This window comes from Phacochoerus africanus, chromosome 4, assembly GCF_016906955.1.
Source record: "Phacochoerus africanus isolate WHEZ1 chromosome 4, ROS_Pafr_v1, whole genome shotgun sequence".
NCBI lineage: Eukaryota > Metazoa > Chordata > Mammalia > Artiodactyla > Suidae > Phacochoerus > Phacochoerus africanus.
The window spans coordinates 60,939,293-60,967,122 of record NC_062547.1 but is presented as its reverse complement, the minus strand read 5'-3'; the positions used below and the strand labels follow the sequence as shown (position 1 = coordinate 60,967,122).

General features: G+C 48.8%; 1 protein-coding gene across 6 annotated transcripts; it reads right to left on the bottom strand.

Annotated features, from left to right (window-relative positions):
• Positions 1 to 438: 438 nt before the first annotated feature.
• Positions 439 to 27,830, bottom strand: IL12RB1 (interleukin 12 receptor subunit beta 1). Of its 6 annotated transcripts, none has more exons than XM_047776566.1 (16): positions 27,661 to 27,830; positions 26,517 to 26,579; positions 24,737 to 24,854; positions 23,658 to 23,827; positions 20,920 to 21,059; positions 16,320 to 16,356; positions 15,725 to 15,847; positions 13,808 to 13,890; positions 12,466 to 12,703; positions 8,612 to 8,779; positions 7,779 to 7,916; positions 7,279 to 7,434; positions 4,450 to 4,584; positions 3,392 to 3,497; positions 2,290 to 2,371; positions 439 to 1,490 (listed from the first exon to the last, which is right to left on the bottom strand). In XM_047776566.1, exons 1-16 carry the CDS (start codon positions 27,719 to 27,721, stop codon positions 1,116 to 1,118), a joined length of 2,193 nt encoding a protein of 730 aa, XP_047632522.1. In that variant the 5' UTR covers positions 27,722 to 27,830; the 3' UTR covers positions 439 to 1,115. The 6 variants fall into 6 exon arrangements, 5 of the variants coding, with proteins under 5 accessions (XP_047632522.1, XP_047632523.1, XP_047632524.1 ...); XM_047776567.1 differs by having other exon boundaries at positions 7,779 to 7,913; XR_007134426.1 differs by lacking the exon at positions 3,392 to 3,497 and having other exon boundaries at positions 1,472 to 1,490.

The following is a 27,830-nucleotide window of genomic DNA, read 5'->3' as shown; positions in this document are numbered from 1 at the left end:
CCAGTCCCCTACCCTTCGACCTCGTATGCCCACCTCCCAGTCCTAACTTCGCAGAATTCTGAGTGATCATCCAGTTTTGTCTCCCTCCTATTGGGTGCTCCTGAGGGCACCCAAAGGCAGCGATTGGTAAATGTGTATGAAATGAATTAATTTTCAGGCTCCTACAGGGGTGGGGGGCAGGGAGTTGTGGGTGGGTTGAGCAGCACATTCAGGCTTCAGTCAGGGGAAAGGTTTATTTGCTTTTTTTTTTTTTTTTTAGGGTTACACCTGCAGCATGTGGAGGTTCCCTTGCTTGGGGTCGAATTGGAGCTACAACTGCTGGCCACAGCCACAGCCACAGCAATGCAGGATCCTAGCTGTGTCTGCGACCTATACCACAGCTCACAGCAACACCAGATCCTTAACCCACTGAGGAAGGCCAGGGATTGAACCCGCAACCTCATGGTTCCTGTTGGATTCGTTTCTGCTGAGCCACAACGAGAACTCCAGGGGGAAAATTTATTAAGCCTTACACCTCCCCCATCTCTGTGAGGTCAACATTATCCTCAGGCCCATTTTACAGAGAAGGAGACTGAGGCCAGGGAGGAGCTATCACCTCCCTCAGAATGCTTTGAGCCCCCCTTCTTTTCCCTAAACCTAGATCCTCCAAGGCTGGAGACCCCGCAATGTGGCTGAGGACCCTGTGCACCCAGATTCCCCATCCAGTGCTTCTGGTACAGGATGCCCAGCCCAGGACCACCATGAACCCCTTTGAGCCTCCCTCTAGTCTATCCCCATGGATGCCAGGCCCTGGCTTGGGGTAGCAGCTTCCATTTCATGGTGGTTTCTAGGGTTCCCACCACAGGATGTGTGACAACAGGACAGAGTAGGTGTGAATGGAAGCAGTGGCCAGGGTCGGAGTCACTCTGCCTAGGTTCGACTTATGCACCTGCTGTGTAGCCATAGGCAAGGCACTCACCCTCTCTGAGCCTCGGTGAGACTCAGAGAAATAGGTAAATAGGACAGCCTCATACCTCAAGGCAGTTATGGGGATTCAGGGCATAACGTGAGTGTCTGGGCGGCACAGGCTGGATATGCAGTAAGTGCTTAATAACCAGCCATCGTGATTGCAATCATCAGTCTTCCTCTCTGTAAGAGGAGGCAGATGTTCCCCTTTCTCCCTGGGAACCAAACCTGGGAGTCTGCCTTAGATCTCCCAGGAGCAGCAGGAGTCCAGCTGTCTGGGCAGGGCTGCCCTCCAGACCACCGTGCCACCCAGGCCTCAGAGTCCCGGGCTCAGGGCGTCCTTGCGCCTGTCTCCTGTCCTCCAAGGGCAGCTCCATGTCTAGGGCCGGCTCAGGGGCATCCAGAGGCAGCTCCACCTTCTCCTTGAGAGGCCCAGGTGTGTCTGGGTCAACCCCCTCGCCTTTGTCCCAGGACATGTTCACCACCAGGGCTTCTTGGGGGGACACCTCCTCTGGGAAGTCTGCTGGGCTGGTCCACTGCCAAACCTGGAGAAGAAGGGCAGGGTCAAGGCTGTGGGTGGGGCCATATTTCTTTCTTTCTTTTTTTTTCCTGTCATTTTAGGGCGGAGCCCAAAGCATGTGGAAGTTCCCAGGCTAGGGGTCAAACTGGAGCTGAAGCTGCTGGCCTATGCCGCACTGGCTAAATTCTTTAAAAACCTGAGACCAGTTTAAAAATCAAGTGGAAGGGCCACCATTTTTTTTCGGAAAATTCCCCTTCCTCTTCTCATAGTTGATGTGGTTGGGCAGGGAAGGAGCCCCGCGTCAGCTCTAGGATGGGCTTGTGATCCTGGCCCAGCCAATCAAAGCACTCCAGCTCCCTGGTTCCAGTGATAGGCTCAGGAATGGGCATGTGACCCAAGCTGTGCCAATCAGTGATGGCCCTGAGAATTTTGCCCCAGTTAATGGGAAAAACGGATATCCTGCTTCCACCGGCCGAAGGCTGAGACTGCCTGGGGGAGGAGCCTGCGGGAAGGATGGCATTGCAGAGAGATAGAATCCTAGTTCCTGGATCCAGCCATGTCTGAAGCCCAGCACCCCAGGATTTTTCTATCAGGTTCTTTTGTGGAAGTTACTTTCACTGTTTCTGCTACTAGGAAATGACACACACAAGACTCCCCTTTGGGTTTCTGTTGCCTGTATGTAAAATAGGACAGGTTTTAGGAGTCCTTACATCAATTGGGGGGGGGGGGATAAAATGAGTTAATGCATGGCCATTACTCTTCAGAGCCCTGGCCCAAATATGGACCCAATAAACAGGACCTGGAATTAGAAAAGGAGCCCTTACCTGCTTCCCCTGGCTGTCAGAGAACTCAACGGCAGTGCTGGCACAAGGTGTGGGCAGGGGCGGGCACAGATGCCTTACAACCCTGGGGGTGAGGTGGGGAGGAAAACCAGTCAGTGCTTCTGTATGTTCTTCCCTTTTCCTTTTCTTCTTCTTCTTTTTTTTTTAAGGGCCAAATCTGAGGCTTATGTAAGTTCCCAGGCTAGGGGTAGAATGGGAGCTGTAGCTGCCAGCCTACACCACAGCCACAACAACACCAGATCTGAGCCACATCTGCAACCTACACCACAGCTCACGCAATGCCAGATTCCCCCACCCACTGAGCAAGGCTAGGGATCAAACCCACGTGCTCATGGATACTAGTCAGGTTTGTTACCACTGTGCCACCACAGGAACTCCTGTTCTTATTTTTTAATTGTTCTGAGTAAGTCGTTGTTCTCACTTATTTTTTTCATCTCCGTTAGGTTATAAGGGGAGCAAGCATATGGATTAGGGGATGGGGTATGGGAGTCTGACAGACCCAGGTTCACATCACAGCTCTGTTTTCACTGCCAGTTGCCCTGGGCCTGCCTCCTTGGGCCTCAGTTTCTTCATCTCTAAAGTAGACATCAAAACCTACTTGGGGAGTTCCCGCTGTGACACAGTGGGTTAAGAACCTGACTGCAGCAGCTTGGGTTGCTGCAGAGGTACAGTGGGTTAAAGGATCCAGGTACAGCATAGGTTTCAGCTGTGGCTCAGATTCAATCCATGACCTGGGAACTTCCATGTGCTGCAGGTGTGACCATTAAAAAAACAAAACAGGGAGTTCCCATTGTGGAGCAGTGGAAACAAATCCGACTAGTATCCCTGAGGATTCAGGTTCGATCCCTGGCCTCGCTCAGTGGGCTGGGATCCAACGTTGCTGTGAGCCGTGTTGTAGGCTGGCAGCTGTAGCTCTGATTTGAGCCCTTGCATGGGAACTTCCATATGCCTCGGGTAGGGCCCTAAAAAAGTCAAAACAAAACAAAAACAAAAAACGAAACAAAACCAACGACCTGCTTGGTGTGAGTAATTATTGCTATTCTTACTATCACTAGATCATCTTGGGGGAGAGGGTGCAAGTTACCTGTTCAAGCCAAGGTACCCAAAGACTCCCAGGAGAAGGATGCTCACGAAGCTCCCCAAAGATGCCAGGAAGATGGACAAATCGCGCAACTCAGAAACGGGGACTTCTGGGGGCAGAAGAGCTTGGGTTGGGGGAGGGGCACCTCCGGCCTCTCATAGAGGAGGGAGTTGGGAGGACCGGGCCCTCCACTGACTCCTGCTGCTGACCCTGGCACATCCTGGGTCCCTTGTGCCTCAGTTTTCTCCTCTGTAAAGTGGGAGACCACGGACCTGCCTTTCTTGTGACTACGGGGTGAATCCTGGGTGCGCAACAAGTGCTCAGGACACTGGAGCTCCAAGCGCCTGCAGGTTAGGCACTTGTGGTTCCCCTGGACCCAGACCTGCTCCCTGCACACCCAGTCTGACCCAATGGTTCTCTTGGGATCATATTTCACTGGTAGGACAACAGGCAGGAACAACTATGGCAGGAACGGGGATTATTTGGTCTCCAAATCTGTTTGCCACACACCCCAAGATAACGGAGGCCGCCTCCTTATATTTGTGATGAGAGTTATTCATTCATTCATACACATTCATTCATACACATGGCTCAGTAAATAGCCATCCCTGCTCCCTCCCTTTCCCCAGGAACATCAAGGCTGGGGAAGACAGAGACTGAACAGACACCCCCACCCACTCTCAGGAGGTCAGGCCAGGTAGGCAGGACAGTCACTGCTAGGGGGAGGGGGCACCCAGAGGGAAGCCTGGAAGCCTTCCTGGAAGAGAGAGCTTTCGAGGTGAGTTTTGACGGATGAATAGGAGTTGGACAAGGAGACCAAACATTCCAGGCATAAAGGCCAAAGGAGTATGAGAGAAAGTTCATGACGGGAGGAAACTACAGTGAGGAGGATAGCGAAGGAGGCGGGAGCTGGTCAGCCTGGGACTCTCCCCTGAGGCTGATGCACATGCACAGGGAGCCAGGAAGGATGGAGGGCTGGGGTTGGGGGGGGGACTGCTGGCAGATGAGTGGGTTGGGGCAGTGCATGCTGGGTAAATACATGGCCCTGCCCCCTCACTCACCGATGCTGAAGCGCAGGGGCTGGCTCCAGGAGCCCTGCCACTTGGCTGTGTCTGCTCGAACCTGCACCGTGTAGGCTGTGCCAGCCCGCAGGCCTTGAAGGATGACCCGGGTCTCTGTTGGCTTCACTGGCAGCTCTGTGGGTGGGAGGCAGCCATGCATCCCTGGACCCCCTTTACTCTGGGCTCATAGACATTTTGCTGAAAACTCTTCCCTAAATGTACCCATTCACCTCAAGCTTTTGTCAATTTTTATTTTTTGTCTTTCTGTCTTTTTAGGGCCGCACCTGTGGCATATGGAGGTTCTCAGGTTAGGGGTCTAATCAGAGCTATAGCTGCCGACTTACACCACAGCCACAGCAATGCCAGATCCGAGTTGCATCTGTGACTGACACCACAGCTCATGGCAACGCTGGATCCTTAACCCACTGAGTGAGGCCGGGGATCAAACCCGCAACCTCATGGTTCCTAGTCAGATTCATTTCCACTGTGCCACAATGGGAACTCCCACCTCAAGCTTATTTGGAAAAATATTCATCAAACTATTCAGTGAATGATGCTGTTTTTCTCAAATTCTGACCAATTTGTCCTCCACTGGCTCCTAGCCTACTCCCTTCTGGCCACATCTGCCTTCTCACACCCTAAAAGCACCAGGTTCAATCCCAGAACCTCAGGGCCTTTGCTCTGGCTATCCCTGCCACCCTCCCCCCCACCTGGTTCAGACACACCTACATGGTTTCCTCCCTAACTTCTTTCCCATTTTTAAGGCCAAGGTCAAGGTTAACTTTGTCTAAGTTGTTCCCCCAGTGTGCCCAGCACTGAGCTCAGCACACAGTAGGACCTCAGAAAGTGTTTGTGGTATTGGATGACTTTAAAAAATAAAAGACCCCATGGAGTTCCCATCGTGGTGCAGCAGAAACAAATCCGACTAGGAACCATGAGGTTGCCAGTTTGATCCCTGACCTCGCTCAGTGGGTTAAGAATCCATCGTTGCTGTGAGCTGTGGTGTAGGTTGCAGATGCAGCTCGAATCCCGCATTGCTGTGGCTCTGGTGTAGGCCAGAGGCTATGCCTCCAATTGGACCCCTAGCCTGGGAACCTCCATATATAGTGGGTGCGGCCCTAGAAAAGACAAAAAAAATAAAATAAAATAAAAAATAAAAGACCCCATAGGGAGTTCCCATTGTAGCTCAGTGGTAATGAATTGGGCTAGCATCCATGAGGATGTGGATTCCATCCCTGGGCCCACTCAGGGGGTTAAGGATACAGCATTGCCATGAGCTGTGGCATAGGTTGCAGGTGCAGTTCTGATCCTGTGTTTCTGTGGCTGTGGTTTAGGCCAGCATCTGCAGCTCTAATTCGACACCTAGCCTGCAGGAACTTCCATATGCCACAGGTGCGGGCCTAAAAAAAAAAAAAAAAAAAAAAAGAATATAATTGAAGAGGAGGGAGGGATAAATTAGGAGTTTGGGACTAACAGATACACAACACTATACATAAAATAAACCATAGGAGTTCCCGTCGTGGCGCAGTGGTTAATGAATCTGACTAGGAACCATGAGGTTGCGGGTTCGGTCCCTGCCCTTGCTCAGTGGGTTAACGATCCGGCGTTGCCCTGAGCTGTGGTGTAGGTAGTAGATGCAACTCAGATCCCGCATTGCTGTGGCTCTGGCGTAGGCCGGTGGCTACAGCTCAGATTAGACGCCTAGCCTGGGAACCTCCATATGCCGCAGGAGTGGCACAAGAAATGGCAAAAAGACAAATAAATAAATAAATAAATAAATTGAATGAAATAAAATAAACCACAAAAACTGACTGGATAGCACAGGGAACTATATTGAATATCTCGGGGTAATTATATATTCTTTTACAGATTATTTTCAGTTACATATATAATTATGTTATATACATTTACGTTATATGTCATATGTGTGTGTGTATATGTATATATATATAAAACTGAATCACTTTGCTGTATACCAGAAATGAACATAACATTGCTAATCAACCATATTTCAATTTAAAAAATGAGACACAGTTGTTGGTTGTTCACAAGAAGAAAAACATTCTGGAACCCCAAATCCATATTCTTTGTATCTATTCAAGAAGAATACTTTTCCAAAGAAATTTCAGGGAGATTGGTACATTTGGCTGAATGCAGAATGGGCATTTGGTGTTTTCATCTACAGCAATTTGACTTTTGGCAAATTGGTTTCCAGCAAATGGGCTGCTGCCAGCTGTGCCCCCCTGAATAAGTCACTATCTCCCACACGGCCTCATTCATCCCCTCTGAACAACATAGGGTGACCAAGTGGATGGCAGGACAGATCCCAACCCCACCCCCTTGCTATCCGTACCCCTGTGCTGGGGGCATCCGGAGAGAAGGCAGGATGTAAACTCATGGTCTCATAGGCCTGGCCTATTGCTATGGGAGGTGGGTGAATGAGGCTGTGCCCACAAGGCTGTGTTAACTAGTGGGAGGTCCCCAAAGTGTGAAATGACAGGACATTCCAGCCCTGGTGAAACCTGCCCCTACATTTTCATTTCTTTCCCTCCTATGGGGGTAGGAAGGGGCACCTAACTGAGCTCAAGTGCAAGCTTGTTCAACCTTTGGGTAGGTGGCTCCCTCTCCAGGCCTCAGTTTCCCCATCTGTAGAATGGAGAGAGTCATCCATGCTGCTTAGGGGTTGGGGTCTAGAGGCACAATCAGGACCCTTGAATCCAACTCTATTGTTTTATGAGTGGAAAAATCAAGGCCCAGAGAGGGACAGCAAGGTGCCTGGGGTCACACAGCAAAGCAGAACCAAGCCCAGACACTTCCTCCCTCACCTACCGAATACTTGGTCGCTGTCCTCATCATGGCAGCGCACAATGTACTCCTTCAGGACACCGGGGCAGGCACTCAGCAGAGATGGTGTCCAGTCCACAGACACGGAATCCTGGTTGAGTTTCTTCACCGACACATGCTGTGGGCTCCCAGCTCCTGAGGCTGCATTAATACCATTGCCACAGTCAACGCCAAGGGCACTGGCTCAGCACTTTCTGTCTGCTCAGCCCAGTGCTGTCCAGAGACCCAGGAACCGGGGTTCATATCCTGGTTCCACCACTCCGGTGCCATCACTTCCTCCCTCTGAGCCTCAGTTCTCCTATCTATAAAATGGGGCAATGCCTCTTGAGGTGTTTTAGGGGTTGACTAAGCTGACTGCTATGTGTTTGACTTCTGGCCAGGGCCCGTCCACTAGTTGCCTCTAAATAGAATATTCCCCCTTCCTGACACTCAAGGACACTGCCCAGTCCCCTGAGGAGACCACCCTGCAGGTTTGGGCCACTCACCATTGCCTGCAAAGTAGTAGGTTGATGAGACTGTGGACCATGACGTGGGCTTCTCTGGACGTGCAGAGGCAAAGATGGTGATGCGATAACACACCTTCTGCCCCATTGCCCCAAGTGCTTGGCTCCAGCTGTAGGCTGCTAGAAGGATTAGCAAGGGCCAAACCAGTAAATAGATTCTGTCTGTCCACTTCCCCACCCCCTGCCCTGCACATGTGCCATCTTCCAGGAACTCCTAGAGAACTCCTACTCATGCTTCAAAGTCCTTGCCCCAATATCCCCTCCTTCAGGATTCCTTCTCTATGCACCCCGCAACCCATCCCCACCCCTTTCAGTCCAGCCCCTACTCCATGATGCTGGGGTGTCTGTATCCAGCTCTGTATCTCCTGGCTGGGAGCTCTCTGAGGGCCAAGCTGAGGCTTCCTGGGGTCCTGGCCAGGAGCAGGGCAGGAAATGGGAGACTGAGAGGCTGCCTGGGCCACTCGGTACCACCACCCTTTCCCTCCAGAGGCCTCATTAATTTGCCACCAGCATCTTGCTAGCTGCCACCTTTCTTGGCGTGGGTGAATGTTTAATAAACACCTGGGATGTGAGACTCATCACTCACTGGGGTGCAATCTGCCCAGGGCTAAGCCCTGCCACCCCAGGATCCCTGTAGGAGGCTCCAGACCTGCATGGGTGGGAGAGTCTGAGTCTTGGCCTGTCCCCACCACTTTGTGGATGGGGACATCCACTTTGTGGATAACCCCCCATGGATGATGCCTGTAGGTCTGAGTTGACCAGGAGCTCTAATGAAGGAGGCGGAGGCAGAGACAGGGAAACTAATATTACGATACCCATTCCAGCAGGGTCCTGGTCCTTGGGTGTCATCAAGGTACAGTTGACAAGGCTCTCATCCTGGCCCTGGGGCTGCCACTCAATGCAGTACGTCAGGCCCTGGGCCAGGACTGGCCAATGCATGGTGGTCCTATTGGCTCCAACACTGATATTCAGAGTCCCTGGTCCTGGAAGGAGACAAGGGAAGCACATCAGGCTCGCTGCCTCACTCTCACCACTACCCAAGGCTCCTACAGCCCCTGTCCCAGCCTCTCATTAAGCTCTAACCCTATGGGGCCCGGGAGTGTCTGTATCTGTCTCTGCCTCCCCACGCTGGGTACAATGGGGACAGGAGAGAGGCAGTTTGAATGAAACTGCCTGACCCAGCCTGACTGCCGTGGTGTCCCCACTAGGCTTCCCACCATCAGTGCTTCCTATACTGCCCACCACTACCCTGCCAGCCTGGTGGGCATCTCCTGCTCTGGCAGGTGCCTGGTCTTCTACCACTTGCCTCACTGTGGTGCAGGAGAGGCTTCTAGCCTGACTAGAGCTCAGAGGGCCAAGGACGCACCCACTCGGCCCCCTGGGCTCATCTCTCCCCTCACTATAACCAAGGCATTGGCAACAACCTTGGAGAGGTGGGTACTGCTTCCAGCTCTAGGGACATTGACTATCACTGGTTTTTTCTATTTTTATGCCACTCCTGCAGCATGTGGAATTTCCCAGGCAGGGACTGAATCTGAGCCACAACTGCGACCTATGCCATGGCTGCCACAATACTAGATCCTTAACCTACTGTGCTGCAGTGGGAACTCCAACTATCATTTATTTATTAAGTTCCCACTGTATGCTCCAAGCCAGTGCCAGGCATTTTACAAGTGCCACTTGCTATGAAGTGGGACCATGATCACCCCAATGATTAAAAAATGAGGTTCATGGGAATTCCTAGAAGTTAGGGATCCATCATTGTCACTGCTGTGGGCTCTGGTCACTGTGGAGGCACAGGTTCGATCCCTGGCCTGGGAACTTCTACATACCAAAAACAAACAAACAAACGGAGGATCAAAGAGAGCCACCAGCCCAAGGTCACACAGAAAACCAGACCAAGAGCTGACAGACTCACTGCTCTGCCACCCTGGCAAGTGGCTTCATCTGTCTGAGCCTCAATTGTCTCATCTCTAAAATGGGCATCATAGCAACAGCCCTGCTATGTGCTCAGCAGGACTGGGACTGAGGTGAAGCAAACAGGGCGCTTATATTAGGCATGAAATTTAAGGAGGCACTAAAGAACTCAATCATCAAGATAAACCCCATTTTGGGGAGTTCCTGTCATTGCTCAGTGATAATGAACCTGACTAGGATCCAGGAGGATTCAGGTTCGAAACTTGGCCTCGCTCAGTGGGTTAAGGATCTGGTGTTGCCGTGAGCTGTGGTGTAGGTGGCAGATGCGACTCAGATCCCATGTTGCTGTGGTTGTGGAGTAGGCCGGTGGGTGCAGCTCCGATTCGACCCCTAGCCTGGGAACCTCCATATGCCATAGGTGTGGCCCTAAAAAAAGACCAGAAAAAAAAAAAAAAGATAAACCCTGTTTTACAACATTTTTTAAAAGTTGAAGTGAATGTAAAGATATGTACTGAGTGAAGTTCCCACTGTGGCTCAACAGTGTCAGGAGTCCTGGGACACCAGTTGGATCCCTGGCCTGGTACGGTGGGTTAAGGATCCAGCATTGCTGCAGTGGCAGCCTAGGTGGCAACTACAGCTCAGATCTGATCCCTGGCCCAGAAACTCTATATGCTGTGGGGCGGGCAAAAAAGGAGGAAAAATGATATGTACTGAATAAAATTCATGGTCAACAGCACAAATGGGTCCATCAGTGGATAAACAGACAAAATGTGGCCCATCCACCCAATGGAATATTACTCAGTCACAACAAGGAATGAAGTACTGACACATGCCTCGACATAGATGAACCCTGAAAACATCATACTGAGAGAAGCCAGACACAAAAGCCTACATAGTGTGTGACCATTGTCTATGAAATGTCCATAACAGGCAAATCCACAGAGACAGAAAGCAGATTGGTGGTTGTCAGGACCTGGGGAAGGGGGAGTGGGGAGTGACTGCTCATGGGGATGGGTCTCCCAACGTGATGAAAATGTTCTGGAACTAGAGAAACGTGGCAAATGCACAACATTGTGAATGTACCAAATGCACCAAATTGTGCATGTTAAAATGTTTGTTTGTTTGTTTGTTTTTTTTAATGGCCGCAACCGCAGCATATGGAGTTTCTCAGGCTAAAGATGGTATCCATTCAACAGCTGCGACCTACACCACAGCTACAGCAATGCTAGATCCTTAACCTTCCTCACCAAGGTGGGAACTCCTAAATGGTTCATTTTGCTATGTGAATTTTACCCCAATAAAATATATGTGGGGAGTTCCTGTTGTGCCTCATCGGTAACGAACCCAACCAGTATCCATAAGGATGTGAGTTCGATCCCTGGACATATTTAGTGGGTTAAGGATCCGACATTGCTGTGAGCTGTGGTATAGGTCATGGACACGACTCAGATCTGGCATTGCTGTGGCTGTGGCATAGGCGGCAGCTGTAGCTCCAATTTGACCCCTACTCTGGGAACTTCCATATGCTGAAGTTGTGGCTCTAAAAAGAAAAAAAAACCAAAAACCAAAAAACAGTGTGTATATACCTACATAGAAATCTTAATTTAAAAAATTTTAGATTTATTTTTTATTGAGATAACATTGGCTTCTATTATGTTTCATGTATACAACATTACATTTTGACTCCTGAATATCCTACAATGGGCTCATCACCAAAAATGTAGTTTCCACCTATCACTGTGCAATTGACTCCCTTTACGCATTTCACCCTCTCCTCCTCCTGCCCGCTCCTCTGGTAACCACTACTCTGTCCTCTCTATCTTTGTGTTCATTTTGGTTTGTCCATTTATTAATTTTGATTGTTTTTTGTCTGTTTCTTTGATTTGTTGCTTTGGTTTTTATATTCCACATATAAGTGAAATCATAGTATTTGTCTTTTTCTGTCTGACTTATTTCACTTAGCAGAACAACCTCAAGGTCATGCATGGTGTCTCAAATGGCAAAATTCTGTTCCTTTTTATAGCTGAGTAGTATTCCATTGTATATATACACCACATCTTTTTTTATCCATTCATCCATTGATGGACATACATTTAGATTCTTTCAGTATCTTGGCTATTGTGACTAATGCTGCAATGAAGATAGGGGTGCATATATCTTTTCTAGTCTTGTTTTCCTTTTCTTTAGGTAAATACCCAGAAGTGGAATTTCTGAATGGTATGATAGTTCTATTCTTAATTTTTTGAGGAATCTCTATCCTAGTTTTCCATAGTCGCTCCACCAGTTTACAGTCCCACCAGCAGTATATGGGGGTTCCCTTTTCTCCACATCCTCACCATTGATTTTTTTCATTACATATGAATATTTGTGTGTGTATATATATATATATATATATATATATATATATACACACACATGTATAAAATGAGCAAAATATCCAGATTTTAAATGAAGAGAGGAGCAACCCTGTACTTGCACAACCCTGCCTCACTTGCCACACCCTGATCCTGGCCCTGGTCCCAATAAAACTTTATTTACAAAAACGGGTGTTCAGCCAGGACTGTAGTTTTTTCAGTGAGAATTTGTTGTAACTATTGCATTTTAACACTATGTATTTTGATTACTGACTTTTGATACACTCCTAAATTAGACATCCCCTTACATTTTTGTGCCTCACCCTAACCTAGCTGAGGCTCAGAGTACATGCCCAGCTCTGAGGGGCCCTCCCACCGCCCTCCCCAGCTGGAGGCACCTGAATGGTTATAGGCAGGAAGGTGCCATGTCTGGTTGGGGCCAAGGCCAAAGCGATTCCGGGAAATGAGAGCCAGGTCATAGGCAGCGCCTGAGAGGATGAGCTTTTTCCTTAGGCGCAGAGTCCTTGTGGCCTTGGCCTTACAAGGGCAGGACAGCATGTGCAGGTGAACATGGTAGGTCATTTCCACTCCAGAGTTGTTCCCAAGGCAGCCTTCCGGAAGCTCAAGCTGGGGCAGCTGTCATGAGTGTGAGAGATGGTTTTTGAGGTTGTGAACATGCTCATTGTCCCCATGGGAACAGATGCAGCCCGTGAACACAGACACATCCACAGACCACAGCTGATGACATATGCAAAAAATTTAAAAAATAATAAACTTCAGTGCTGGCAAGGCTGCTGAGAAGCTGACACATTCACTGCTCATTGGTTTCGGGGGAAAGGGAGAATAATTTGGCAAAACCCACAGAAAGCCAGAAAAAAGAATGTTTCTGTCTTTCAGTTACCTCAAGCCTGGAAGTTTTTCTTAAGAAAAGGAATTCAGGAGTTCTCGTCGTGGCTCAGACGAGATTAACAAATCCGACTAGGAGCCATGAGATTGCGGGTTGAATCCCTTGCCTTGCTCAGTGGGCTAAGGATCCGGCATTGCCGTGAGCTGTGCTGTAGGTTGCAGATGCGGCTCAGATCCTGCGTTGCTGTGGCTCTGGTGTAGGCTGGTGGCTACAGCTCCAATTAGACCCCTAGCCTGGGAACTTCCATATACCGTGGGAGCGGCCCTAGAAAAGGCAAAAAGACAAAAAAAAAAAAAAGAATTCAAATTGCAAGAAACTTGGGAAGAGAAAGAGCTTCAATATAGCTTTATTGCGATAGCCCATTGGGAACAGAGCTGATTCAATTATGGTGAAGCCAGTGGGGGAAATATATAGTGATTTTGCCCCCAACTCAGGCAGGATATTTTCCCTCTCTGCCTCAGTTTCCTCCTCTGTCAAATGGATTCATTAGAGTGTACTTAATGAGTTGTTTGGGGGGCTTGATAGAAATCATTTCCCACCCAAACCAACACAGTTGACCCCTTTCTAGCCTTTCAGCTTCCACCTGAGCCCCACACAGTCTTCTCCCCCTAAGGCAGCAGAGGGATCCTATGAACACCTGAGTCCAGCCATATCCTTCCTCTGCTCACACACCATCCATGGCTCCCTATTACCTTCAGAGTTCAACCCACAGTCCTCCCAGTTCCTACCACCTCCATGGCTCATCTCTCTCCTTTTATGTACTTCCACTCTAACCTCTTGTCTCCTTTTCTCTGTCCCCAGGTCACCTCACAGCCCTGCAACAGTCCCGTTACCTGCTCATCCAAGGTCACCTGCCTCCTCCCATCTGAGCGGAGCTGCTCCACTGAGAACTTCACCTTGGCCTGTGGGGGGTTTTCTGCAAAGAGACAGCAAGATGGTGATGATGGGGGTGGTACCCTTGCTGACAACATCCTGCAGATGTTGGGGACCTGGGACCTTTTCCTTCCCTCCCATGAAACAAGATTCCATAGGCTGTTCAGTAGTTTTCAAAATCTGCAAACTTGGAGCTCCATTCCACAAGAGGGTGAATATACTTAATGCAATTGGCTAAAAATAGTAAAAATGGTAAATTTTATATTATGTCCTTTTTTTTGCCACTCCCACCACATTCCTGGGCCAGGGATTGAACCTATGGCATAGCAGTGACCCAAGCCACAGCAGTGACAGCACCAGATCCTTAACCCATTGAACTACCTGGGAACTCCTGTTATGCCTTTTTTTTTTTTTTTCACTACAATTAAAAAAAATCTGAAAACAACCATTGGGGTTGTTTCCCAGCAGATATGCACTTGGGCACGGATGAGGAAACTTCAGCTCACAGGGCGGGGGACAAAAGTTGACAGTCATCCTATCTCTCTCTCCCATCCCTGGGCCACATCTCCACTCTGGAGTTGCCCAGGCTCCATCTTCCTGTGTCATGTGGCAAAATCTATCTTCATGACACAGTCACTTGCAACTCCTTGTTTAGCTTTAAAAGAACAAAACCAGGAGTTCCTGTCGTGGAACAGTGGTTAACGAATCCGATTAGGAACCATGAGGTTGAGAGTTCGATCCCTGACCTCGCTCAGTGGGTTAAGGATCCGGCATTGCCGTGAGCTGTGGTGTGGGTCATAGATGTGGCTCAGATCCCACATTGCTGTGGCTCTGGTGTAGGCCGGTGGCTATAGCTCTGATTAGACCCCTAGCCTGGGAACCTCCATATGCCACGGGAGCAGCCCTAGAAAAGACAAATAAAAATAAATAAATAAATAAATAAAAGAACAAAACCAGGAGTTCCCGTCATGGCTCAGTGGTTAAGGAACCCGACTAGTATCCACGGGGATGTGGGTTCCATCCCTGGCTTTGCTCAGTGGGTTAAGTATCTAGCTGTGGTGTAGGTTGCAGACACGGCTCACATCCCATGTTGTTGTGGCTGTGGTGTAGGCTGGCAGCTGCAGCTCTGATTCAACCCCTAGCCTGGGAACCTCTATATGCCACGGGTGTAGCCATAAAGAGAGCAAAAAAAAAGAAAAGAAAAAAACCAACCAAACTATTTGGAATGAGGGAAAGACTAAGAAATATCTTCTTTTTATTTTAATCCTTTAAAAAATTATTTATGTATTTAAGGCCATACCTGCGGCATATGGAAGTTCACAGCCTAGGGGTTGCATTGGAACTGCAGCTGCTGGCCTACACCACAGCCACTGCAATGTGGGATCCAAGCCACATCCGAGACCTACACTGGATCCTTAATCCACTGAGTGAGGCCAGGGATTGAACCTGCACCTCATAGACACTATGTCGGGTTCTTAACCCCCTGAGCCACAATGGGAATTCCAAAATGTCTTCTTTTTAGATTACATACTGGCCACATCTTACGAAATGAAACTCGATCCCTGTCCTGCCACATTTCTTTTTTTCTTTCTTTCTTTCTTTCTTTCTTTCTTTTTTTTTTTTTGGCCACACTTATGGCATGAGGAAGCTCCCAGGCTGGGGATCTGAGCCACAGCAATGACAACGCCAACTCCTTAGCCACTAGGCCACCAGGGAACTTCTTTGCCCTGCCACCTTGCACTAATTTTCCCTAATTTCTTCTCCCGCCTTATTTCTAACACCCATCACCTGATTGCTAATCCTCACCGCCTTATTTCTAATACCACCACCATCTTTCTAATGCCTATCTCCTTCCCTATGGCCCATGGTGCTCTTACCAGGGGGGATGCACACAGAGCTGCTCCAGCTGCTCCAGGGACCTCCTGGGACCCCTGGCCCCCGGCGTCGTCGCAGCTGGAATTCTTGGGCCATGTCCATCTCCAGGGGGCATAGGCATGACTCTGAGGAGAAGCAGATAAAACATCAAGATGAAGGCTGTCCCACACCTGGGAGTGCTCAGGGCTTGGCACTGGCCACTTAGCCATCATGCGCTTGTTGAGTGCCAACTGTGTGCATGCACTTATTGAGCACCAAATGCGTATGTGCACTTATTGAGAGTCAGTTGTGTGCTGGGCCCTGGGAATGTAGCCTGAATGGGTCAGGTCCTGTGCTCTTGAGGTTTCAAGGATCACCCACTTCTACTGCTCTCTGGGGTTTGAGTCTCAGCAAGGCCATCTCCTGGGAATTGACCTTGGCCAATGGCGTCTTGACCCCAAGCCTTTGTTTCCTCACCTGCAAAATGGGAATAATCCAGTACTAAACTACAGGGAGGTGCAAACAAGCCTACGAAGAATTTAGCGTTGGGCCTGGCACACAGTTGGTGCTCAATTAATGCTAGCTTGCTGCTGTTGTCATTGTTGATATGATTCTTACCGAAGCCAGCTTCATCATCCTGACGTCCACAGTCGCCCTAAAATGAGACCATGTTTATATATTGTTTTATGTTTGGGTGTCAAAAACCTTAGCTTTGTTGAAATTTCCAACAATTATTTTGCTAACTGCAATGTGGAACCCTGGTTTGAGTTGTTGTGGGGTTTTTTTTTTTTTTTTGGCTGCATGTGGAAGTTCCCAGGCTAGGGAACCAACCCAAACCACAACAGTTACCTAAGCTGCTGCAGTGACAACGCTGGATCCTTAACCCACTGAGCCACAAGATAACTCTGGAACCCTGGTTTGGATTTGAGAACAGAAAGAGGACATTCTTGAAAAAACAGGTGATAATCCAAATAAATTTTGGAGTTTAGTTTGTAGCAGGGACCAGGGACATAAACTCAGAAACATAAGCCGTTAACCTGTGGGGAAACCAGGTGAAGGCTTTACAGGAACCCTCTGTACCTCTTTGTAACTTTTCTGAAAATCTAAGATTACTCCAAAATAAAAAGTTTTTTTTAAAGAATTATTATAGGAGTTCCCATTGTGGCTCAGTGGTAACGAACCCGGCTAGTATTCATAAGGATATGCGTTCAATCCCTGGTCCTGCTCAGTGGGTTAGGGATCCGGCATGGCTCTGAAAACCTATATGGCTCGGATGTGGTGTGGTTGTGGCTGTGGCTGTGGCAGAGGCCATAAGCTACAGCTCCAATTCGACCCCTAGCCTGAGAACTTCCATATGCCCCAGGTGCAGCCCTAAAAAAATTTTTTTAAATTACTTTAGGAGGCAAAATTATTGTATTTTCTTTAAAAATTATTATTATTTTTGGCTGGGAGTTCCTGTCATGGCACAGTGGAAACAAATCTGACTGGGAACCAAGAGGTTGCGGGTTCCATCCCTGGCCTCGCTCAGCAGGTTAAGGATCCGGGGTTGCTGTGAGCTGTGGTGTAGGTTGCAGATGGGGCTCGGATGCAGCGTTGCTGTGGCTGTGGTGTAGGCCGGCAGCTGTAGCTCTGATTAGACCCCTAGCCTGGGAACCTCCATAGGCCATGGGTGTGGCCCTAAAAATACAAAAAAAAAATTTTTTTTTTTTGGTTGCACCCACTGCATGGGGAAGTTCCTGGGCCAGGGATCAAACCCAAGCCACAATAGCAGCCTGGGCTGTTGCAGTGATGATGCTGGATCCTTAAACCTCTGAGCCACAAGAGAACTCCAATGTAATTTCCAAATAAATTATTTTTTTCTTTTTTTGAGGTCCGCACCTGCGGCTTATGGAAGTTTCCGGGACTAGGAGTTGAATCAGAACTGCAGCTGTTGGCCTACACCACAGCCACAGCAATGCCAGATCCAAGCTGCATCTGGAACCTGCACGGTATCTCACAGCAATACCAGACCCTTAACCCACCGAGCGAGGCCAGGGAAGGAATCAGAATCCTCCTGGATATTAGTCCAGTTCTTAACCCACTGAGCCACAACGATAATGTCCTAAACATTATTTTAAGGGATCAAACATCTCTGTCTGTGGTGTTGGGGGTCAGGAGAGCCAAGTTTAGGACCCAGCTAGCCCCACAGACTCCGGGTGACTCTAAGTCCCTGGACATTCTGAGCCTCGGTTTCCTCATCTGCAGAGGGGGCTGAGAGCATCCACTACAGAGTATGCTTAGGGGCTGGAGATGAAACATAAAGAGATGTCTCTCCCCAGCAATGGTCCCTCATCACCTGCCTCTGGCTGATCCAAACCCATTCACCTGATGGGGAAACTGAGACTCAAGGAGGGGCACAAACAACATTTGGAGGGAAGATGGGATTGAAGCTGAGGCAAGATGCCTTCAGTCTGAAGGAGGAAAAGACACCACTGTTCAGAAGCTAGAGGTCCTTGTCTCTCCCAAACAAGGGGTTCCTTGGGGACTAGGTCAAGGCTGAGGTTTCTTGCAAGCCTAGGCTTGCTCTGCCTGTGGGGGACAGAGGGAGAAGAGAATAGCTGAAGAATGAATGAAGGGGAGTTCCCATTGTAACTCAGCAGATTAAAAACCCAACTAGTATCCATGAGGATGCAGGTTCCATCCCTTGCCTCTTCAGTGAGTTGAGGATCTGGCATTGCCGCAAGTCGTGGCATTGGTTGCAGATACGGCTTGCATGTGGCGTTTCTGTGGCTATGGCATAAGTAGCAGCTGCAGCTCTGATTGGACCCCTGGCTTGGGTATTTCCATATGCCACAGGTGTGGCCATAAAAAGAAAAAAAAAGAATGAATGACGTTTCCAAGAAGACATACGGGTGACCAACATGTACGTGAAAATGTGCTCAGCATCACTAACAACCAGGAAAATGCAAATCAAAACCACAAAGAGAGCTTACCTCACACCCGTCAGAACACCTGTCAGAATGGCTATCATCAAAAAAGATGATAACAATTGTTGGCAAGGATGTAGGAAAAAGGGAACCTGGGCACTGTTGTTGGGAATGTAAATTGCTGCAGTCACTATGGAAAAACAGGGTGGAAGTTCCTCAAAATATTAAAAGTAGAATTACTGGATGATCCGGTAATTCCACGTCTGAGTATTTATCTGAAGAAAACCAAAGCACTAAGTGGAAAAGATCCATACACATCCATTGCAGCATTTTTACAATAGCCAAGATAAAAAAGCAGCTGAGTATCCATCGATGGATAAAGCAAATGCGGTGTATGTATACAATAGACTATTATTCAGCCACAAAGAGAAGAAAATCTGGAGTTCTCTTATGGTGCAGCGGGTTAAGGATCTGGCATTGTCACTGCTGTGATGTGGGTTCGATCCTTGGCCTGGGAACTGCCACATGCTGTGGGCGTGCCCCCCTCCCCCGCAAAAAAAGGAGAAGGAAATTCTACCATTTGCAACAACATGGATGAAACTTGAGGTCATTATGTTAAGTGAAACAAGCCTGACAGAGAAAGATAAATACTGTATGATCTTTCTTACATGCAAATTTTTAACAAACAAAGTCATAGATACAGAGAAGAAATTGGTAGTTGCCAGAGGTGGGGGGTAGGGGGTGAGGTGAAATGGGTGAGGGTGGTCAAAAGGTACAAACTTCCAGTTATAAAATAGATAGATCCTGGAGTTCCCATCATGGTGCAGCGGAAATGAATCCGACTAGGAAGCATGAGGTTTTGGGTTTGATCCCTGGCCTTGTTCAGTGGGTTAAAGATCCGGCATTGCCGTGAGCTGTGGTGTAGGCTGGTAGCTACAGCTCTAATTTGACCCCTAGCTTGAGAACCTCCATGTGCCGCAGTTGCAACCCTAAAAAAAGGACTAAAATAAAATAAAATAAAATAAAAAGATGCCAAGGATGGTAATGTACTGCGTTGTGACTATAATTAACAATACTGAGGAGTTCCCATCGTGGCTCAGTGGTAATGAACTTAACTAGTATCCGTGAGGACACAGGTTTGATCCCTGGCCTTGCTCAGTGGGTTAAGGATCCTATGTTGCTGTGGCTGTGGCGTAGGCTGGCAGCTACAACTCCAATTCGACCCCTAGCCTGGGAACTTCCACATGCCATGGGTGCAGCCCTAAAAAAACAAAAAGGAAAAAAAACTGAATTGTATATTTGAAAATTGCTAAGAGGGTAGATTTAAGAGTTCGCATTACAAGAAAAAAAAATCTGGAACCATGTGTAGTGATGGATGTTAAATAGATTTATTGTGGTGATCATCTCATCATGATACAAATATCAAATCATTATGTTGTACAACTGAAACTAATACAATGGGAGTTTTGTGGTTGTTTGTTTTTTTGCTTTTTAGGGCCACACTCATGGTGTACGGAGGTTCCCAGGCTAGGGGTCCAATCAGAGCTGCAGCTGCTGGCCTATACCACAGCCACAGCCACGTGGGATCTGAGCAGTGTCTATGACCTACTCCATAGTTCATGGCAACGCCAGATCTTTAACCCACTGAGCAAGGCCAGGGATCGAATCCTCAACCTCGTGGTTCCTAGTCAGATTAATTTCCTCTGCGCCATGACGGAAACACCTATAATGGGGTTTTTTTGATAGGCAAGGAATAGATTTATTAAGACAGGATGTTTGTGAGAGATGCAAGTGGGCAGGCACGGAGGCTCTGCCTTATAAATATTATATGTCAATTACATCTGAATAAAAAAAGGAAAGGAGGGAAGGAGGAATAAGTGGAAAGATAGCTTCTTGAAAAGGCAGCCCTTGAGCTGGACGCTGAAGGTGGGCTAGATTCACATGTGTTCAGGTGGAAAGGAGATTGCACAGGTGGAGGGAACTGCACATGCAAAGGTGAAGAGGCTGGAAATCCAGGCAAAGAATAATGGCCTTTCAGAAAGGGACCAGAAGAAGCATGAGGCAAGTGAAGGGACCGAGGGCTGGCTGAGGACCAGGATGCCCTCCTGAGGGTGATGGGGAGCCATAGAGGGTGTGTGAGCAAGGGAGGTCACAGTCAGATCTTCATGTTGGAGAGACCCCAGAGGCTAAATACAGGGCAAGAGTGAAGGCCAGGTGGGAGAGGTGACAAACATAGAGATGGCCAAACTGATGGGGTGGGGTGAAGATGCCCAGTGCCTTGTGAAAACCCCTGATCTGGGAAACAAACTCACCAGCATCCACGGGCTTCCAGGTGTCCGGTGTCGGAACTGTATCTCAGCACCATCCTGGCGGGTTGGGGTCTCCCACTCCATGTGCAGCTGCCCTGCTGACCTTGATACCTTGATGTTTCCTGGGGGAGGGTCGTATTTAACTGGAAGCAGAGATGGGGGTTGGGGAGGGGAAGCCAGCATGAGTGTGAGTTGTTGGCCCCCAAAATTCTGGAAAATCTGCCCATGATCCTCCTGGCCCAGAGTAATGAGCTAAGCCCCCAAATGTGAACCAGGAACACACTTGCAGGTCCCATCTAAGCCCAGGATTCTATGGGTCAAAGAGTCAAGATTTATACATACGATCCTATTAGTAAAATCTTTTTGAACTATTAATACTCATTGCTGGCAAAGCTGTGGTGAGATAGGCACTTTTGTAAATTGCTGATGAGAGAGTAATTAACTGATTCTAATTTTCTGGAGGACAGTTAGGGAAATCTTACTAACTTTTTTTTTTGGACCACCCCCCAAGGCATATGGAGTGGGGCCCAGGGATCAGATCCAAGCTGCAGTTTTGACCTATACCACAGCTGTGGCAACCTTAACCCACTGTGCTAGATGGCAATCGAACCTGCCTCCCACCTCTCCACGATGCCACTGATCCTGTGGCACCTCAGCAGGAACTCCTCTTACTAACTTTTTAAACCCACCACAAGGAATCTGACCTAAGGAGAGACACTTATCATTCGCTCTGCATCTTGGTCATACTGCGCCTGATTCTACCTCAGGGCCTTTGCCCTTGCTGTAACCTCTGCCTGGACTATACCTCCTCACCTTTATTCCTGATGGATTCTTTTTTTTTTTTTTTTTGTCTTTTTGCCATTTCTTGGGCCGCTCCCGCGGCATATGGAGGTTCCCAGGCTAGGGGTCCAATCGGAGCTGTAGCTGCCGGCCTACACCAGAGCCACAGCAACTCGGGATCTGAGCCGCGTCTGCGACCTACACCACAGCTCACAGCAACGCCAGATCGTTAACCCACTGAGCAAGGGCAGGGACCGAACCCGCCACCTCATGGTTCCTAGTTGGATTCGTTAACCACTGCGCCACGACGGGAACTCCTGATGGATTCTTAAGCTAGAGGCCTCCCCGACCTCCCAACTGTGTCTCATCATGTGTAATGATCGTGCCTTGTCCATCATTACACTTGAATCTGGATTCCATGAGGGCAGGAACAGAGCTGGGACTAGGGTGAGAAGAGTGAGGCAAGATTGTACAAAAACAGGGTCATATTCTTTCTTCCTTCCTTTCTTTCTTTCCTCCTTTCTCCTTCCTTCCCTTTCTTTCTTTCTTTCTTTTTCTTTCTTGCCACGCCCATGGTATGTAGAAGTTCCTGGGCCAAGGATTGAACCTACACCACAGCAGTGACCCAAGCCGCTGCAGGGAGAACACCAGGTCCTTAACCCACTGCACCACAAGAGAACTCCCAGATCCTCTCTTTTTTTTTCCTCTCTCTCTATTTAAAATTCTGATACTTTGTCATGGCTATTTTTTTGGCATTAATATTGATTTTTTTAAAAAATATTGCATTGTGATACTGTTTATATTGATTTCCGAGGTTTTTTTAGCAACCCCCCCTTAAAACTTTGTGGCCAAGGAGGGCACGTCATTCACCTCACCCTAGTCCCAAGTCCTGGGCTGTAACCTCTGCTGGTCTTGCTCATGTTCCCTATGACTGAGCATGGCATACAATAGCAGTTCAGAGAGAACAAGCGAAGTGTATGTTGCTGATTCATGAAAAGAGATTTTTTTGGGGGGTTGCTGTGCCCATGGGATGTGGAAGTTCCCGGGCCAGGGATCAAACCTGAGCCATAGCAGCGACTCAAGTCACAGTAGTGACAATGCTGGATCTGTAAACCGCTGAGCCACTAGGGAACTCCATGAAAACAGATTATATATATATATTTTTTCATCTTTTTGCCATTTTTTGGGCCGCTCCCACAGCATATGGAGGTTCCCAGGCTAGGGGTCTAATCGGAGCTGTAGCCGCCGGCCTACGCCAGAGCCACAGCAACACAGGATCCGAGCTGCATCTGCAACCTACACCACAGCTCACGGCAACGCCGGATTGTCAACCCACTGAGCAAGGGCAGGGATCGAACCCACAACCTCATGGTTCCTAGTCAGATTCGTCAACCACTGCGCCACGATGGGAACTCCTTATATTTTATTTTATTTTATTTATTTTATTTATTTTTGCTTTTTAGGGCTGCACTCACGGCATATGGAAGTTTCCAGGCTAGAGGTCGAATCGGAGCTCTAATTGCTGGCCTACACCACAGCCACAGTAATGCAGGTTCCAAACTGTATCTACAACCTACACCACAGCTCAAGGCAATGCTGCATCCTTAACCCACTGAATGAGGCCAGGGATTAAACCTGCATCCTTATGGGTCCTAATCGGGTTTGTTACCGCTGAGCCACAACAGGAACTCCCAAAACAGATTTGAAAGACCCAACAGGAACTTGGCAGCATTACAGTATCAAGGAGAAACCAGAAGCTACCAAAGTGTCCAGCAGTAGGGGATCAGTAAGGGACCCATGGAAGAATCTGCCAAGTCACACAACAGTGTTGGGTGTGAAAATGGCTGGCATTATCTAACCCCTTGCCAGGGTCCCAGAATCCTTACAGATCTGTCTAGGCTTAGAGAACCAGGCATCTCTGGGTTAGGAAGGGGTAGGGAGGAAGAGAGCAGAATGCTGACCAGAGCTGTAGAGATTCAAGGTAACCATGGGGGACTTCTCCGTCTTGTTGGCAGCCCGGGATTCTACCCAGAGAGTGACAGCATTGAGCACGTCTACGCCATCCTGGTCGGAGAACTGCAGCGTGGTGGCTGAGCCTGTGGCAAAGTAGCAACAGCGCCCAGACTTGAGGCTGCGGGAAGGAGGGTGTTTGTGCTGAGTCTGGGATCCTAATGGACCCCAGAGCATCTCAGTGGCCATAGCAGATGATGTGCATCGCATCCCAGCATCATTTTCTGCCCCTTTGCCTCCCCCTCCCCACCCCAGGGGTTTCTTGGGAATCAGCCTGGGACTAAGGGGTTTGGAGGACCCCAGAATCTCCCAACATGGGCTGACACAGAGGGAAGAAAGAAATGAATAGATGGATGAATGTGTAGACAGATGGACGAATATGTGAGAGGTTGAGAATGAAGGAAGTACTAGAGGGATCTTAACTGCCACCCAAATTGGATGCCCGCACAGGCTGACTGTCCCTCACCACAACACAGCACAGATCCCCGCACAGATCCCCAATGCTTACTACTTTTTTTTTTTTTTTTTTTTTTTTTTTTTTACTTTTTAGAGCTGCACCTGAAGCACATGGAGGTTCCCAGGCTAGGTGTTGAATCGGGGCTGCATCTGCCAGCTTATGCCACAGCCACAGCCACAGCCACTGGGGATCTGAGCTGCATTTGTGACCTACACCACAGCTCATGGCAATGCCGGATCCTTAACCCACTGAGCGAAGCCAGGGATCAAACCCATATCCTCATGGATACTAGTAGTTGGGTTGGTACCCTGCTGAACTACAACAGGAACACTCCCCCCACCCTTTTTTTAATGGCTATGTTCTCAGCATGCAAAAATTCCCGGGCCAGGGATCAAACCCATACCACAGCAGAGACCTCAGTTGGCTCCTTGACCTGCTAGGCTCCCAGGGAACTCCCCCCAACCCTCCCTTCTGACATGAGAAAACTGAGGCCAAAGAAGGGACAAAGACGCTGTCAAGGCCATATATCTGAGAGCATGGGCGTGGGGTCAGGAGCAAGGGCAGGATCCTTACCAGCATCTCAGGAAGTGGCTGACCCCAGCTGTGGGGCCCTCATACTCCCAGGAACATTCATAACCAGCTCTGTTGAATATCCGGTAGCAGTTTAGGTCCCTGGGGCCAGAAGCTGAGCCTAAAGATCCCAGAGGTTTGAGACTAGATTAGAGTGAAAGGGTCCCCAAACTGACACACCCCAGGGAGGAATTTTTCTGACACTTATGTAATCCGGTGTCACTTCAGCCTAAACACGCTGTGGCTTCCAGCACCTACCTATGCCCTTCCCACCCGTCTCCTGCCATCTCCTCTGCACCTCCTGCTCCAGCCACTTCAGTCTCCTCACTGGTCCTCAAACACATCAGGCTCACTCCTACCTCAGGGTCTTTGTATGTGCTATGCCCTCTGCCTGGAATCCCCCAGATCCTGACATTCCCATTTCTCCTTCAGTGTTACCTCCTCAACCACTAGCCAGCCAGAATCAGTCCCAGCCTCTCCATCCCTCACCCTGCTCTGATTTTTCACGGTTCCTCATTGTAGGCAGTGCATGCATTTGTTTGCTTCCTGTCCAACTCCTGCATTTGGCTGTGATCCCAGGCTTGCAGCTGATTCCTTCATGGCTAAAACTGTGTCTGCAAGTATTAAGTGCTTGGTAAAAAAAAAATTTTTTTTTTTTTTGGCTGTGCCTGAAGCATGTAGAAGTTCTGGGACTAGGGAATCAAACCTTTGCCACAGCAGCGACCCAAGCCACTGCAGTGACAACAATGGATCCTTAACCTGATGTGCCACAAAGAAATTCCTTGGTAAATATTTCTTTTTTTTTCTTTTTAGGGCCACAACTGTGGCACATGGAAGTTCCCAGGCTAGGGGTTGAATTGGAGCTGCAGCTGCTAGCCTACACCACAGCCGCAGCAACACCAGATCCAAGCTGAGTCTGCAACCTACACTGCAGTTTATGGCAACACTGGATCCTTAACCCACTGAGCAAGGCCAGGGATCAAATCTGCACCCTCATAGATTCGAATCAGGTTCTTTCTTTCTTTATTTTGTTTTTAGGGCCTCATCTGCAGCATATGGAAGTTCCAGGATAGGGGTCTAATCAGAGCTGCAGTGGCTGGCCTATGCCACAGCTATAACAATGCCAGGTGTGAACTTCATATGCGACATATACCACAGCTCATGGCAGTGCTGGATCCTAACCCACTGATTAAGTTCAGGGATGGAACCTGCATCCTCATGGATACTAGTCAGGATTATTACCTCTGAGCCACAATGGAAACTCCAAAACAAACCCTTTTTTTTTTAAATTTTTTTTGGCCGAGCCCACAGCATGCACCAGGGATTGAACTCATGCCATAGCAGTGACAATGCCAAGTCCTTAACCACTAGGCCACCAAGGAACTTAATATTTCTTGAAACAAAGAATAGATGAAACATCTACCCAGTGGCAGATTAGTGAGTATGTTACAAGCATGAATGTTGCAGCCATGCTTGCCTCCTGGCAACTTCAAAATATTTGAATATGTGCTTAGCACCTCCATGCTGACTAATCAGAACAGACACAGACACCTGCCTTGTGACCCTGTTAGGGAGGAGATGAGGCTTACAGAGGTGGGTGATTGCTCCAGAACACGAGTTTGGTGAGCACAGATGGTCAGGCTGTCTAGTAGGGCGTCCCTAGATCTCAGGTGGGTCTGAGTCTTGGGATGGGTAGGAGGGAGATGAGGGAGGGGCTGCTAGGGATGGGTTAGTCAGAGCCCAGCACCTTGCCTCCCTCCCAAGATGGGAAACTGCCTCAGACCTGAGTCTGCATCCGGATATGGCGGGTCCTGGAAACAGCACCTGCTGGTACTGCAGGCTTCAGCTGCAAAGGCAATGAGGAGATAATGACAGTCTCAGCCTTTCACTACTTGGGGAGAAGGGCATGCCCAGTGACCATCCACACACTAGCCCACTTTCCCACTATGCACCCATCCACCTACCCATCATTCCACCAGTCCACCTATCCATCCTTCCACCCATCCACCTATCCATCCACCCATCCACCTATCCACCCATCCACTCATCCATCCATTGACCCATCCATCCACTCATGCATCCACCTATCCATCCATCCACCCATCCACCTATCCAACCAGACATCCAGCCAGTCGGCCAGCCAGCCATCCACCCTCCTACTCATGCATGTATGTATGCATCCATCCAATCCATCCACCCATCCATCCATCCACCCATCCACTCATCTATCCATCCATCCATCCACGCATCCACCTACCCATTCTTATCTCTAGCTGGCTCCTCTAAATCAACCCAGGGCTTCCAATCCCACTCCCTTTTGCTGGTCTCCAGCCCTGCCTGACCTTTGGAAGCCCTGAAACATTGCTGATCCAGTTTACAGAAAAGGAAACTGAGGCATGGAGGGCAAAGAAGTTGCCCAAGGTCATGCATCAACTGAGCTGGAATTAGAGTCCAAAGCCAGTCATCCTCAGGTGGCTGGGCCCCTTTCCATTCAATTCCATAAGATAGAGAGAGTATGTAGATAGATAGAGAGATGGATAGATGGATGGATATATATATATATATATATATAGAGAGAGAGAGAGAGAGAGAGAGAGATAAGATAGACATAGGACTATATTATGTATATCTATCATATATCTATTTGTTCTTTATCCCTTCCTTAGCTATTTCTCACTGAACTCTGGGAGACAGGAAACATTCAAAGCTTCAGCCGACTCCACGGAAGATAAATCAAGATTGGAGGGGAGATACCCAAGTCTGACCCCAAAAGCCATGCTTACTGACCTCATATTTGACAAGAGGGAAAGACTAAGGCACAGAGACACAGAACCAACCCTGGAACCTGGGTCCCCAGCCCTCCACATACACACACATAGCCTGCCTCCCTGCCAAGGAGAGCCACAGCGCCAGGGTAACAGACTCACCACCCTGCCTCGGGAACAGGAGGAGGAAGAGGGGGACCAGCCTGGTCACTCGTTGCCACATCCGGTCCTTGCAGAGATCAGCAGCTCCAGACAAGCTTCTGTGCTACCAGCAAGTCCCCCAGCCAACCAGTCCTCACCCAGGAACACGTTGAAGCTGTGCAAGAAAGACC

Excerpts from the sequence above, each read along its gene's own strand:
- IL12RB1 (XM_047776566.1), bottom strand. The coding sequence starts at position 27,721 with ATGTGGCAACGAGTGACCAGGCTGGTCCCCCTCTTCCTCCTCCTGTTC. Across the intron at positions 23,828-24,736 it reads AGCCACTTCCTGAGATGCTG|CCTCAAGTCTGGGCGCTGTT; the intron begins GTAAGGATCCTG and ends TCCTTCCCGCAG. Across the intron at positions 21,060-23,657 it reads CTTGAATCTCTACAGCTCTG|TTAAATACGACCCTCCCCCA; the intron begins GTCAGCATTCTG and ends CTCTGCTTCCAG.